Raw genomic sequence first — 14,121 nt, 5'->3', positions numbered from 1 at the left:
CTCTGTGTTCCAAGTAACTGTAGTTCTCAGTTCCTGTTTTTTTTCTAATGTTTTAGTTTGAGTTTTCTGTTTCTAGTTTTGTTTTGTACTGGTAATAATGACTTCCAGCAATAAAGCTGCCACTTTAAAGTCCTGCCTGCCACACAGCAGAACATTACAGGAAAGCAAAAATAAAACCCAATCAGCAAATTAAGTGATTGCATCACTCTGAACGAGTTGAGCTATTGCAGAAAACTAGCACTGGGCACAGCAGCCTCAATTTTTGTTCACTGATATGTGATTTTGACATTACATTTACTCATGTTAAGGGTTTTAATGAATTTCAATTTAATGTGATGATGCTTAGATTCATTCCACCTTCATATGACCTTTAATGTCCAGTATAAAGAAAGTAAACTGTCAACCTGCAACCTATTTTAGTTTTACCGCACCAGAATCCTACGTCAAGCTCTGACTGTTCTCATTTCCCTCTTTATTTGTGAAGGAAAAGTTCATCTACAATGTAGGCAACAGAAAATAGAGAAATAAAAAAATCACTTTTTCTTCATTTATGCTGTAATAAAACGATTCAAGCTGAGTGCCTTCATTAGAATTGAAATTTAGAAAATAAGTAACACTGAATTTTTAAAACATTGCCCCCAGCAAAACGTTTGACCTTTTTTGACCTTTTTTTTTTTTACCCTGAAGCATTTCTACAATTCCAATTTAACTAATGATTTTAGTTCATGGTTGTCAAAGGAGTTGGTAGCCTTTTGAAGAGGTATTGTTGAGACCAGTAGTAAAACATATGTTAGTTTATGACCAGTAGTCAATGTAGTTGAATTATGATAACAGCTGTAGGACATATATTATCCTTTAGTTTAGATGGTGTGCTGTGTATGTAGTTTAGTCTTTATTATACTCTTGAGTAAAAGAACATAATCATTTTGTAGGCCATTAGATAAAGTGTGCATCACTCTGTATCCTTGATCGGCTGTGAATGTCTTACACTGTTTTCTTGACATGCTTTATTGTTGAATCATAGAAGAAGGTTACAAGCAGGAGACTTGGTGTCTGGGGAACAGAGATAAAACCACATACCATACCCCCACCTACTTTCACACAGAAAGACAGGGAGCCAAGGTCAGGAGCCAGTCTCGCTAAGAATTAGAAAAACATGTGAAGATGCAGCTTTTATGACTAGCTGGGGGTCGTCAGTAGCTATAAAAGGCTGTGTGATTCGCTACCATTTTGAGACATGCTGCTGACCCTCTGCAGGCATCTCTCCCGTCCGGACGCTTTAATGCTCTGATTGTTGAATTGTATTAAAATAAAGAATTGTTGATTGAGCATTTATACACCGAGCACTGTCCTTCCTTCAGCCCAAAGATTAAAAGGATTGGGATTTTTCAACAGTACACTTGTTCAACTGCTCATTAATGCAAACATCTAATGAACCTACAACATGCTAGCAAATCAGTGTTTTTAGGCAGGCATCAAGATGAACCATTTTCAACCAAAATTTAGAAATAATGAGGCACCACTTTTGTGGACATCATTTTGATGAAAAGAGAAGGTATTTCACATTTCACTTTCTAACTAAATGAAATCATTATGTGCGGTCATGTGTACATGAACTATGTTTAAATAGCAGAATGCATTATTTTATGTTCTCTGTCTTATCTGTCTTATGGCTGAAAGATCTTCTGATGATTTTCTGAATGCCAGAAAAGATTTAAAATGTTCACTACTTCTGTGATATATCTCAGCATTTTACTTATTTAACCTTTATTTTTACAAGTAATCGCACTGACACACAGTGTCGCCTTTACAAGAGAGAAATCTAAAAATAACAAAAAAATGTTTCCTGTCTTATTAAAAAAAAGAACAAGTTCCCAGTGACGCACATACTACACCTAAACTGAGGATGTGAGCATAACAAACCAGCCTACAAGTTGCACCAAACAGAACTGGTTTCATGTTCCGCCCACTGATAGTGAACTGAAACAAGGTGGCTTGACATGACACAGAAGCCATTCTACTTCTTTGGATTATTGTGTTCAACGTCACAAAAATATTTAATGTTAAAATAGATTTATTAGCAAGAAGATACCTCTGCTAACTGCTGTAACACTTCAGTTTACTCTGCAGTGTTTAGTCTGCAGCAAGACAACATGGACGTCAGAGCTCTGTGCATCAGACTGTGTGAGTACTTTCTCATTTCCACTTGACCATATTGCATTTTTTTTTGTTTTTACCTTAAGATACAGTAACCTAATGCATTTTTGTGATCCAGTTATAAGATGTGATGACACGTTTACTCTTAGCTGTAAAAGTCAAAAAGAAAATGTGAAACTTTGTTGTGTCTCTTTAGTGATGGCCAGCATGATTCTGCTGGGTGCACAGGATCTGAAAAATGGTGTGTACATGCTATTTTCTCATCTATATTAAAATTGTTAAACATTTTGGAGGAGAGAGCAATTCAGAAGAAAAGTTGTTGTTTCTTGTTCTTTTGTGATTTTAGCGAAATGCGTCCTGTGATGATTAATCATCATATGACTTATGATACACATTAAAAATATATATATTTTTACTCTGTCATTATTAAAGTCTAGTACATCAGTTTAAGTAATAAGAATCTAAACTGAATCTTTCTTTATTCTTTGTTTCAGATGCAGTTTCTCTTCATATTGTTCCAAACAGATTGCAGTTCTTTGAATATGAATCCACAACATTTCACTGTGAAGGAGTCGATTATTGTGAAGTTCTGCATAAACTTAAAAGGAAAATAAATGCATGTAACAAAACTAACATGAGGACACCAACAGGATCATCCTGCAAAATGAGAAATCTTTATACAGACGACAGTGGAGAGTACTGGTATGAGACTGAAGGAGGAATAAGGAGCAACAGTATCAACATTTGTGTCACTAGTACGTTTGAAGAAAAATAAAGAAAGAACAACAACTTTTGATAAATTTTAATTACTTGATATTGGTTATAATTTAATATTGCTTTCTATTTAAATTTACATTAAATAAATATCAAATGTTTGTTTTTTTCAGATGGTTCTGTTATCCTGGAGAGTCCTGCTGTTTCTGTGTTAATGGAAGAAACTGTGACTCTGAGCTGCAGAAACAAAACTGCTTCCTCCAACTTTACAGCTGATTTCTACAAAGATGGACGTCTTATCCATAGAACCTCCACAGGAAACATGACCATCCACAGAGTTTCAAAATCAAACGAGGGACTTTACAAGTGTAACATCTCAGGAGTTGGAGAATCACCAGAGAGCTGGCTGAAAGTCACAGGTGAAACACAAAGATATATGAAAATGAAGCAAAACTGTTGAGCCTGACACACTATTTAAAATGTGTCAGTCTGAATAAACACTGAACATCTGAAAATGAACATTTGGGGTTTTTGTTGTCTTAACTGAACTCTTCTCTCTTTTCAAACTGTCATTTGGACTCTCAAATTGTGAATTCAACTACTAATCCAGACAGTCACATAGAGACAAGCCACGCTTCCTCTGCTGCCACACCTTGGATCACTGCTATGATTTTATTTCTTTTTCTCTTGATTGTGACCATGGGACTGTATCACTTTAGCAAAGGTTAGTGTGACAGAGGTAATGAAAATACTGAAAATATTTTCTTTTCATGCAAAACTTTGGATTCAATGCTTTTGCTTTGCTGTACATACTAAACATATATGTTTTCTTTGCAACATTAATCTGGAATTGAGGCACCTTAGGTGTTCTGACATGGACAAATTAAAAGTGATAATTGCATGTCACATATAATGTTTGAAAAATATTTTGTTCATTTTTCTAAACGTAGATGGTTAAGGCACAACTGAAGCTCAAACAGGTCAGAACAGAGATACTGTGTTAATATTTTCTGTTCATTTTTATTGTTCAGTGGAACAAATTTAATAATTATAATAAATACTTTCTGTACCTTATATTTGAGAAATTATTTTATGTCAGAACTTGAAATAATTATGATGATAGCATTTAGGAGATTATTCTCAGCCCAAGAGATGTATTGCCTAATTAGATTATGCATTGTTTTGAAATCAACATGCCTGTTGTGCATTACACTAACATCATTACTCTAAAACGTAGTTTATCAGCGTTTTAATGATTTTTATGTTTTGTGTTTCCGTGTCCATAGAGGCCAGTAGAGTGAACACAGGTAGAGCAACATGTGCTGCCGTAAGAAAAAACAGGAAGAAGAAAGGTATGTTTATGAGTTTTCAACTGCAGTAGCACAATACTTTTTCTATGAAGTCGTAAGCAGAAAAAAAGTGCACTGTCTGAACGTTTTGTCAGTGGGTATGTGTTATTTATAAATGTGCAGATGGTAGTGTTAATTTGAGCTTAGAGAACTTACGCCTCAAATGAAAACCACATAGACTCTAAGTCTCTTTCAGATATGAACTGTATCAACAGTGAGAGATTTGAGTTTCCTCATACAGCTCAGAAAGGTTACATGTGGCAAGAAGTACAACTTCTGATATGCATTTCATTTCAACATAAATATTTAACACAGCTTTTAATTGAGCACTTAAAAAGTATAGGAGTTAAAAACTCAATGAAAGGTGAAAACATGAACACATATAACATAATTAATTTTAATTCAATTTTCAATTTTATTTATACAGCACCAAATCACAACAATAGTCACCTGAAGGTGCTTTATACTGTAAGGTAGATCCTACAATAATACATAGAGAGAAAAACCCAACAATCATATGACCCCCCTATGAGCAAGCACTTTGGCGACAGTTGGAAGGAAAAACTCCCTTTTAACAGGAAGAAACCTCCGGCAGAACCAGGCTCAGGGAGGGGCGGGGCCATCTGCTGCGACCGGTTGGGGTGAGAGAAGGAAAACAGGACAAAGACATGCTGTGGAAAAGAGACAGAGGTTAATAACAAGTATCATTAAATGCAGAGAGGTCTCAGTGCATCATGGGAATCCCCCAGCAGTCTACACCTTTTGCAGCATAACTTTTTTTTTTTGCCTGTCCCGTTTGGCTCTTTTGCCATCAGAATTATTGTCTAAAGGCAAAGAAAGATGCCCAACGGATTTACTTTACCAAATTGACCATCCCAGCCTTGCCGTAATGGTCCATTTGATTCATCTTTTATTGTTTATTTTATTTTCACTTGCTGAATACGGGACAGACTTGACTGGAGGAAAGAAGGGGAGAAAGAAAGAGGGAAAGAGAAACAGCTGAGAAGAGGGACGGGGGAGAAGGGCAAAAAACAAAAAACAACAGAATGGGCAGGAAAAAATTTTTTAAAAAAAATGCATCTATCGATCACCTAGATCACCTGTTGAGAAAGAAAAAAGAAAACAAGCAGAAGAGAACAAGAGTAATAGAATAAGCAACATCACAATGATATATGGGAATATGACAGTAAATACTAAATATTAAACATTATTGTGCAGCATAACTAAGGGAGGATTCAGGGTCACCTGATCCAGCCCTTAATATATGTTTTAGCAAAAAGGAAAGTTTTAAGCCTGATCTGAAAAGTAGAGTGTTAGTTTAATATGTGCATTGAAGAATATCCTGTTGAAAAATGACTCCAAGATTCCTCACAGTGTTACTGGAGGTCAAAATAATGGTATCCAGAGAATAAAAGGAAGGTTAGAGATTGGGCAATAATTAATTATGACCACTGGGTCTAGAGATGGCTTTTTAAGTAACGGTTAAACTACTGCCAGCCTGAAGACCTGTGGTATATAGCGTGGTACACAGTCAAATTTATGTCATAAAGTGACACAACAGCAATAGAATGATGTCAACGTCCATTTGTGTGTGTGTCTGTGTGTATGTGCGAGAGAGAGAGAGAGAGAGAGAGAGAGAGAAAGAGAGAGAGAGAGCGCGTGTTTGTAACTGTCTACACAATTCCTGTCTGTGTTATCTTTTCTTGCTTTGTCCCCTCACTGTTTGGAGCTTTGAGTTTTGGAGTTTACCTGTTTCTGGCTTTAATCACTGCACATACATACATTTCCCACATGGACTGCTGACTTTAACAAATTATCTTTGTTATTTGGAACTGAAATCTTGTTGTCTTTAGACCTGTCCTGTCTGCTGTTATCATGTGGCTGAGTTGTTGCTTTTATCAGCGCACAAATGCTGGACAGTGATTTCCCTCAAATTCTTCTGAACTTCTTTCCTTATTTGTATCCCTGTGAAAACATTTTAGATATTGCATTGGGGATGTGTGAATCCCAAACCCAGAAAATCTCAAGGTCATACTTGACAGGCTTGTTTGGCATGTACTCTAGAAATTTTAACCTATGTCTAACACTACTATGTCATGTTGGTTAGCCATCAACAGTTTGTCTGTCTGTATCTGGAAACAAACTTGTCTGGCGTGGTAGACCCCAGCCTCTATGGATCTTGTGATCAGAACTTTTTCCTGTGCTGCTATGATTAGTGCCTCTGTCTTTCAGTCCAGCTTTGTACAGCCACTCGTTGGATTTTTGGATGTCAACCACTTGTTCCATCTGCCAGTGGTACATACCATGCAGGGCTTGTCCTTCCATGATGGCTACTAGAGCGACTGCTCTCGCTATGATAAACATGTACATATAATTCCCCAGCTACTGGCGGATAGAGCAGTCACTCAACATATATAACTATTTTGCTAATTTAACTTTAGGATTTAGCTTTTATAACATAGATTGATGATTGATGAATCTGATGAAATATATATAAACATATATTTGTTGGTTAGTTATTTTATTTCTAACTAACCAAAAAGCTGCATTCTTATCTAACTGTGAATGTGAAATTTTGCTAAATTCAAATGAAAATCTATCAATATATTAAAAAGCAAACACGGATTATTGTTATTGATATTACTGTGGTTATTCATCCTCTCACTCTTACTGTTTCTCTCTGATGGAAGAAGATGCACTGTCGTCTACATCCATTTACTACAGCTTTGTCCCGAGTGACACTCAACCACAAGGTACGATTCAGTGTTATTAAAAGTCATTTGTTATTGACACTAAGATTAAGAAAAGCAGAAATATCACGTAGTATTTGAAACAATCGAAGGTAAATAAGTGTTTTATTACAGAAGAAATTGGCTTCAAACTAATTTAATTTTATTATAGAACATATTCAACATTTATCTTAAATTTAAACCACTGAATATAGAGGTTAGCAATCCTTGGTCATTGTCACTGATATTACTTTGGTCATCTATCCTTTCACTCTCACTGTTCCTCTCCATCAGATGCACGGTCCAATAGACCTATTTACAGCTTAGTCCAGGGGGACACTCAACCACAAGGTAAGACTCAGTGTGATTAAAAGTCATTTAATAGTGACACTAAGATTAAGAAAAAAAGGAAATATCACCTAGTATTTGAAACAATCTAAGGTAAATAAGTGTGTTATTACATAAAAAATGGGCTTCAAACTAATGTCATTTTATTATAGAACAACATATTCAAGATTTCCCTAAAAACTTAAATTAAAACCACTGAATATAGAGGTTAGCAATCCTTGGTCATTGTCACTGATATTACTTTGGTCCTCTATTCTTTCACTCTCACTGTTTCTCTCCATCAGATGCACGGTCCAATAGAGCTATTTACAGCTTAGCCCAGGGTGAAACTCAGCCACAAAGTAAGACTCATTGTGATTAAAAGCCATAATGTTATTATGGTTACCTATCTTTTCACTCCCACTGTTTCTTTCGGTTTCATTCTATTAGATGAAGGTGAACTGTCTTCTAGAAGCTTTTACTACAGTTTAGCCCAGGGTGACACTCATCCACAAGGTGAGACTCATTGTGATTAAAAGCCATTTAATAGTGATGCTTAGATTAAGCAACAGCAGAAACATCACCTAACAAGTGTTTTATTATATAGAAATATGGGTTACCAACTAATTTATTTCCATCTATTATCAAAGCAGAATCAGAATCCACCACAAAAATCCTCTCACCAGGTATAAACCAGCCAATAGCAGAGGATCCCTTTTATTCTCCAATCCAGACGGTAAGACTGGGGGCAATTATGCCTTACGTGTTGCATTCAGATAATATGTGATGAGGATGAATAAATGGGTTTCATAGTGTAGACACTCCAATGCTAACTCCAGTGTTATAATATAGATATACAGTGGTGTGAATAAGTGTTGGCCCCATCCTGATTTCCTAGTGTTTTGCATTTTCATAATAACATGTTTCAGATTATCAAACACATTTTAATAACAAAAATAACTCAAGTAAATGCAAAATGCGGTTTTTAATTAACGATTACATTGATTGAGGGAGAAAAGTTATACAAACCTACCTGGTCCTGTGTGAAAAAATGATTGCCCTTTTTGTTAAATCAGGAATTAACTGTGATTAATCACATTGTTCGGAAAGCTTGGAAAGCTCAGTTTCACTAACAGTACTCAGGCCCGATTACTGGCAGACCTGTTGAATCAAGAAATCACTTAAACAGAACCTGTCTGACAAAGTGAATCTGCTTAAAATATGTCAAAAAAACAATATCATCATCATCTAAAGAAACACCTGAGAAACAATGTCACTGAAATCTATCAGTCTGGAAAGGTAACAAAGCCATTTCTAATGCTTTGGCACGCTAATGATCCATGGAGAGAGCCATTGTACACAAATGGAAAAAACCTGGAACAGTGGTGAATCTTCCCAGGAGTTACTGGTCTACCAAAATTACTTCAAGAGCACATCAACGAATCATCCAGGAAGTCACAAAAGAACTCAAAGAACAACATTAAAGAACCACAGGCCTCGTGTTTCACTTAATGTCGGAGTTCATGATTCAACAATAAGAAAGAGACTGGGCAAAAATGATGGAAGAATTCAAGGAGAAAACCACTTCTGAACAAAAAGAACATACAGGCATGTCTGACATTTGCCAAAAACATCTTCAAGACTTTTAGGAAAATATTCGTGGACTGACAAAACAAAAGTTAATTTTTTTGGAAGGTTTCAGTCACATGACATCTGTAATAAAACCTACAGCATTTCAGAAAAGAAACATCATAGCAACTGTAAAATATGGTGGTAGTAGTGTGATGGTCTGGGCTGTTTTCCTGTCTCAGGACCTCTACCAAAACATCCTGAAGGAGAATGTCTGGTCATCTGTTTGTGACCTCCAGCAAAGCAGACTTGCGTTTTACAGCCGGTCCAAAACACACTAGCAAGTCCAAATAAAGATTTTGGAGTGGCCCAGTCAAAGTCCTGACCTCAATACTGACCTAAACTGAGTTGCTGTTGCATGACCTTAAAAAGGCACAATACAATAAATGCCAGATATAAACTAATCCAGTTTAAAGTCTTTCATAGACTACACTTTTCTAAACTTAAACTTAACCGGATCTATAATTCTGTATCCCCCTTATGTGACAGATGTAAAGTCGGTGAAGGTTCCCTTGCACATTTATTTTGGCATTGCCCTGTTTTGAATGCTTTTTGGAGCCAGATTTTTATGTGGTTTTCAAACCAATTTAGGAAAAAAGTACCACGTGATGATACATTGGCTATACTTGGATCATTTGCATCAGTCGAATCTTTTTCCTTTTCACAAAAACAGATAATTACAATGGGTATGCTGGCTGCAAAGAAACTTATTCTTTTACAGTGGCGGTCTTCTTCGGCCCCGTGTTTTAACAGGTGGCTTAATGAGATGGTGTCTGTGGCCAGGGTGGAGCAGATAAGATTTGATAGAGAGGGGAAACTGGTGAGTTTTTGTATGATTTGGCAACCATTTCTAGAATTCTTAAAAAAATAACTGATCATAATTCATGCCTCACACTCTGCGTGAATTATTTTATTTGTTTTTTCTTTTTGTTTTTTGTTTTTTTCTTCCTCTTCTTTTTCTTCCTTTTTCCTTTCTTTTTTTTTCCTTTCATGCTTATAAGTTCATAAATGTTAAAAACAGTAATTGTTCTTGGTTGATTTTGTATAAGCATGTTATGTTTAATTTAAAAGCAAAAATAAAATTTAAGAAAAAAAAAGGCACAATACCATGTAGGTTTGGATTGTTTTCATCCTTAAAATGAACACCTGTATTTAGGAACAGCATTTTGTGTTTACTTGTGTTATCTAGCTCTAATATTTAAATTTCTTTGATCTGAGACATTCAGGTGTAACAAAAATACAAAAAAAAAAAACCAACTCAAAAATCTGGAAGAGTGCAAACACTTTTCACATCACTGTATATAGCTTATATACTCATTCCCAAACTTGTGTTAAATGATGCTGCCATGAAATAATACGTATGTAGAAAAGAAACCTTGTTACAGTACAAGAAAAATATACTTTACATCAAAAGTGATAATACATGTTTGGCAACTACTCGTTGACATTAAAATTGGCTTACAATGTACAGAATACAAAAATTGTTTCTATGTTTTTTGTTTGTTTTAGTTAAGTTTTTTTCTATTCCATTCTATCTTGCAGGTTGCAGAGTGATCTTATTGAAGACATAATCACATCTCAGTGAGAGATTTTTGGTTTCTACATTTATAAATTGTGATAACTTTTGTCTAGTTAGTTAGACACAGCTGGCTGCCAGACCCACATGGTTATAAGTAAATATGAGGCTGAATGCTAATAAAAGCACCTGACTTGACCTGTCTGTTGTCTTCTATGTGTATGAATGCTGTTTACAAGAAAAGAATCATTACAGCTTGTAACGCACACACTCACTGTGGTCAACCACTAATCTTTTTTTTTCTTTTCTTTTCTTTTTTGTCCCGTTTGGATCTATAGCCATCAGAATTGTTGTCTTAAGGCCAAGAAAGACACCAAGCGGATTTATTTTACCAAGTGGATCATCATGGCCTTGCCATATTGGTCCATTTGATTGACCTTTATTATAATTATGAATTTATTTTATTTTCAGTTGCTACAAATGGGACAGACATGACTGTGGGATAGGACAGGGGGAAAGAATGAAAGAAAGAGAGGGAGAGAAAGAAAGAAAACCAAAGGGGAGAAGAGACGGTGAGAAGGGGGGGAAGAGAGAAAAAAAAACAAAAAAAAAAACAAACAAAACAACTGGATCACCTTTATGGAGAAAAAAACCAGAAGAGAAAGCAAACAGCAAAGAGCAACATAATAAAAAACAACAGCACCATCACAATAAACTAGCTAGCAGTAGATACTAAATAATAAACGATATTGTGCAGCACGCAAGATAGACAGCGCACAATGTGCTTTGAGGCAGCAGCCAAGAAAGGTGTAGTCCGCGTCTGTGAACACCCATGTGCTCACCTGTGTGCATACCTGTGTGGATCAGCATGCTTGTATTCCAAAGGTTTCTCCATGTAACGATCTTCTAGGGAGTGTGGGGAGCCATAGCCCCGTCCACCAGGGTATGAAGCAGGTATGGAGGAGATCCAGGCCCCAGATATCCAGAGGCCCCAGAGTACAAGGACCCGAGGAGGACCACCAAAGGGGGGGGAACCGTGCCACCCTCCTGGGAGGAGCTGAGTAGAGCCCCAAACGAGAGGTCACCCAGCAGCTACGAAGCAGAGGCCAGAGGGGGTTGCAGTGGCGTGCCCGCGGGCTCTGCCGGCAGCCAGCTGTGCCAGAGAGGACCGAGCTTCAGGCCCAGAGGCCAGAGGTCTGAGGGCATCCCAACCCCTGGAAGGAGCCCAGCCGGGCCACAGGCGCCCGGCCCCGCCAATCGGCCACTGGGAGTGAGCCGGTACATACATGAGCGCCCAGCCCCAGATGACAAGGACCACCAACACACCAACGTCTGAGGGCATCAGCCACCGGCAGGGAGTGTGGTGAGGGGAGATAGGCCTCCGTACTTTGGAGGGCCTGAGATGTACCCAGAGAGGTTGAGTCTACCTGACATATAGACACAGACAAACAGGCGCACGTGGACACAAACGTGCATTCCCACCCCATATGCACAACCAAATACTCGGCACTCACCCAACATGTAGACCGACACAAATAGACACTGCACAGACAGTCGCACTCCCCAAACATACTCTATATCCCAGGTCCAGGTAACCCCGCCCTCAGAGGGGCAAGCCGCACCTAGACCCAGGAGATGTAACCCTTCTCTCTGGGGTGGAGGCAAGCAGACCACCTCCTTATCTGCAGTAGCAGGGAGGCCCCGCATCCCAGACCCCAGTTTGACGGCCAGCACCTCCTCCCAGCCCCCCAGCCCTGACGGCTAACAGAACTGGGGTGAGTGAAGACCCCAAACCTCCCTCCGCCCGCTCATATGTAGTGTTGCTGTGTGCTGTTCATAAATTCATTCCATTGGGGTTTTAAGAGACTTTCCACACTTTGACCTTTGACCTATGTGAGTATGAAATGTTTTAATCATAATAATCATTATTGTTGTGAACTTTGTGTGAAGACTATCATTAATATTTATTCCATAATCTTTAGTTAATGTAGAGATTAAAACAAAGTCATCAGCTCCAGTTTTTGATACAATAGCAGTGATGAAAACATTTGTTATTAAATACACATGTTTGTGCATTTGATAGAAGAAAAAGTAGCGTAAATATCACCATTTTTACTCTAAAATTCTGTACAACGTGTCCATAAATAAAACAAGCATAAAAAAAATAAACTAAATAAATGAATAGTCATACAGGCACAAATTCATTTCCAAACAACTGCAGTGTGTTTGGAATGAATCTGAGACAAGGAAAAGGTGGGGAATTTAGTTTACTGATAAATTACCAAACTGCTAAACTACCAATCTTTAACTGTGCAATTAACTTATAAAGCATAAAAGGAAAATAGTAGATAAATTTTCACAAAACCAAAATTATCTATTTTCTCTTCACTTTTTCTACTTTAAAAGTTCACGTTGATGTCAGTAAGAATCTGTAACTGACACATATTTTTCATTTTTACATTATCAATTCATCAGTATTTTTTTTTCAAATAAGCAGTCAGTCAGCAGACTTTGTCATTAAACAAAACCACATACAATTTCAACCACTTTTAGCGACACAGTGGATAGGGCTGAAGGATCTCTCTTAACTTTATTTTAGAGGGAGGGAAATAAAGGCATAGATAACTTCTAAATTTTACAATCCAATTTTACAATACAATCCAGTCTGAGTGTCAAAGAGTCCTAAGCTATTGGAAATTGGTCTAGAGAGTGATGCATCTTCAGCTTGTGATGGAGAGGGACAGTGGGAGTGAGGGGAATGATAACCACAGCAATATTAGTGATCATGATCCCTGTCTGTTATTTAATGCATTTATTAGATTTGATTTTAAATTTTAGAAAAAAATGACATTCAAGATTAGAAAGAAAATTGAAGCCATTCATGGGCCCATTATGTAAGGTGTTGCTACTGAGCTAACAAAAACTGACATTTCTAATTGAATTTCTGCTGTTTGCAAGTCACTTCTACTTTGACTGCAAAAATATCAGCTGCTCTTCAACTTCTTGCTTTTTGCTATTTTTGTACTAAACTAAAATATTAGACTTTACACTTTTACACTCAGCTCTACCCTTTTTATGTGCAATATTTTGGTCTCTGTGAAATATCCTGGCAGATGTGAAATAAGTAATTACCAATTACCACACCATAGGCAAAAAAAAGACAATGAATGCTAGTCACTGAATATTATTGATCAAAAAAGAAAGTAATTGGGTTTAATATAAAGTTAATTTTGAAACTGAACGCATGTCTGAAATTGTACTTCATGCGGCATTTTACTATTCTGAGCTGTCTGAGATACAGTAGCTATAAAATTATATTCTATGTGGTTTTCATTTGAGGCGTATGTTTTGAAGGCTCAAATTATCACTCACATCTATACATTTATAAATATGACATACAACTCTACCAAAGCTACAGACATCACCACCTGAGAAAAAAAAAAGCAACCCGTTTATTCAAAGAAGTAATTTTGTTCTACTGTTCAGTAAAATATCTCCTGTCTTTCTTATAACAACATATGTTACTCTACCTGCATCCACCTTGCCGGCCTCTATGAAGTTTAAAGAAATACATTTCAAAAAAGTTTTATTTTGTTGTTGTTGTTGTTTTAAAACCCATTAAACAGGTATAGAGGATTTCTTAGTTCAAGCCCAGTAGTTTATGACATTCAATTGTATTAAAAAACGTTGGATGAGAAAA

General features: G+C 36.9%; 1 protein-coding gene across 1 annotated transcript; it reads left to right on the top strand.

The window, feature by feature from the left end:
* The first annotated feature begins 2,078 nt into the window (after positions 1–2,078).
* On the top strand, positions 2,079–8,091 carry LOC146673688 (uncharacterized). The gene is made up of 11 exons (XM_085391124.1): positions 2,079–2,184; positions 2,354–2,398; positions 2,652–2,912; positions 3,045–3,290; positions 3,482–3,595; positions 4,158–4,223; positions 6,911–6,973; positions 7,244–7,300; positions 7,582–7,638; positions 7,727–7,792; positions 7,930–8,091. Exons 1-11 carry the CDS (start codon positions 2,154–2,156, stop codon positions 8,061–8,063), a joined length of 1,140 nt encoding a protein of 379 aa, XP_085247250.1. The 5' UTR covers positions 2,079–2,153; the 3' UTR covers positions 8,064–8,091.
* The last annotated feature ends 6,030 nt before the right edge of the window (positions 8,092–14,121 follow it).

The sequence above is a fragment of the Rhamphochromis longiceps genome, linkage group LG3 (genome assembly GCF_057381845.1).
Source record: "Rhamphochromis longiceps isolate RC_006_pf linkage group LG3, R_longiceps_female_GT1.1, whole genome shotgun sequence".
Lineage (NCBI taxonomy): Eukaryota > Metazoa > Chordata > Actinopteri > Cichliformes > Cichlidae > Rhamphochromis > Rhamphochromis longiceps.
The sequence above is the reverse complement of the archived record's forward strand: the minus strand, read 5'-3'. Positions and strand labels throughout refer to the sequence as shown.

Bases quoted from the DNA above. Each gene is read 5' to 3' on its own strand.
- LOC146673688 (XM_085391124.1), top strand. From the start codon at position 2,154: ATGGACGTCAGAGCTCTGTGCATCAGACTGT. The intron at 2,185-2,353 runs GTGAGTACTTTC...GTGTCTCTTTAG, and splicing joins AGCTCTGTGCATCAGACTGT to TGATGGCCAGCATGATTCTG. The intron at 4,224-6,910 runs GTATGTTTATGA...CTCTGATGGAAG, and splicing joins AAAAAACAGGAAGAAGAAAG to AAGATGCACTGTCGTCTACA.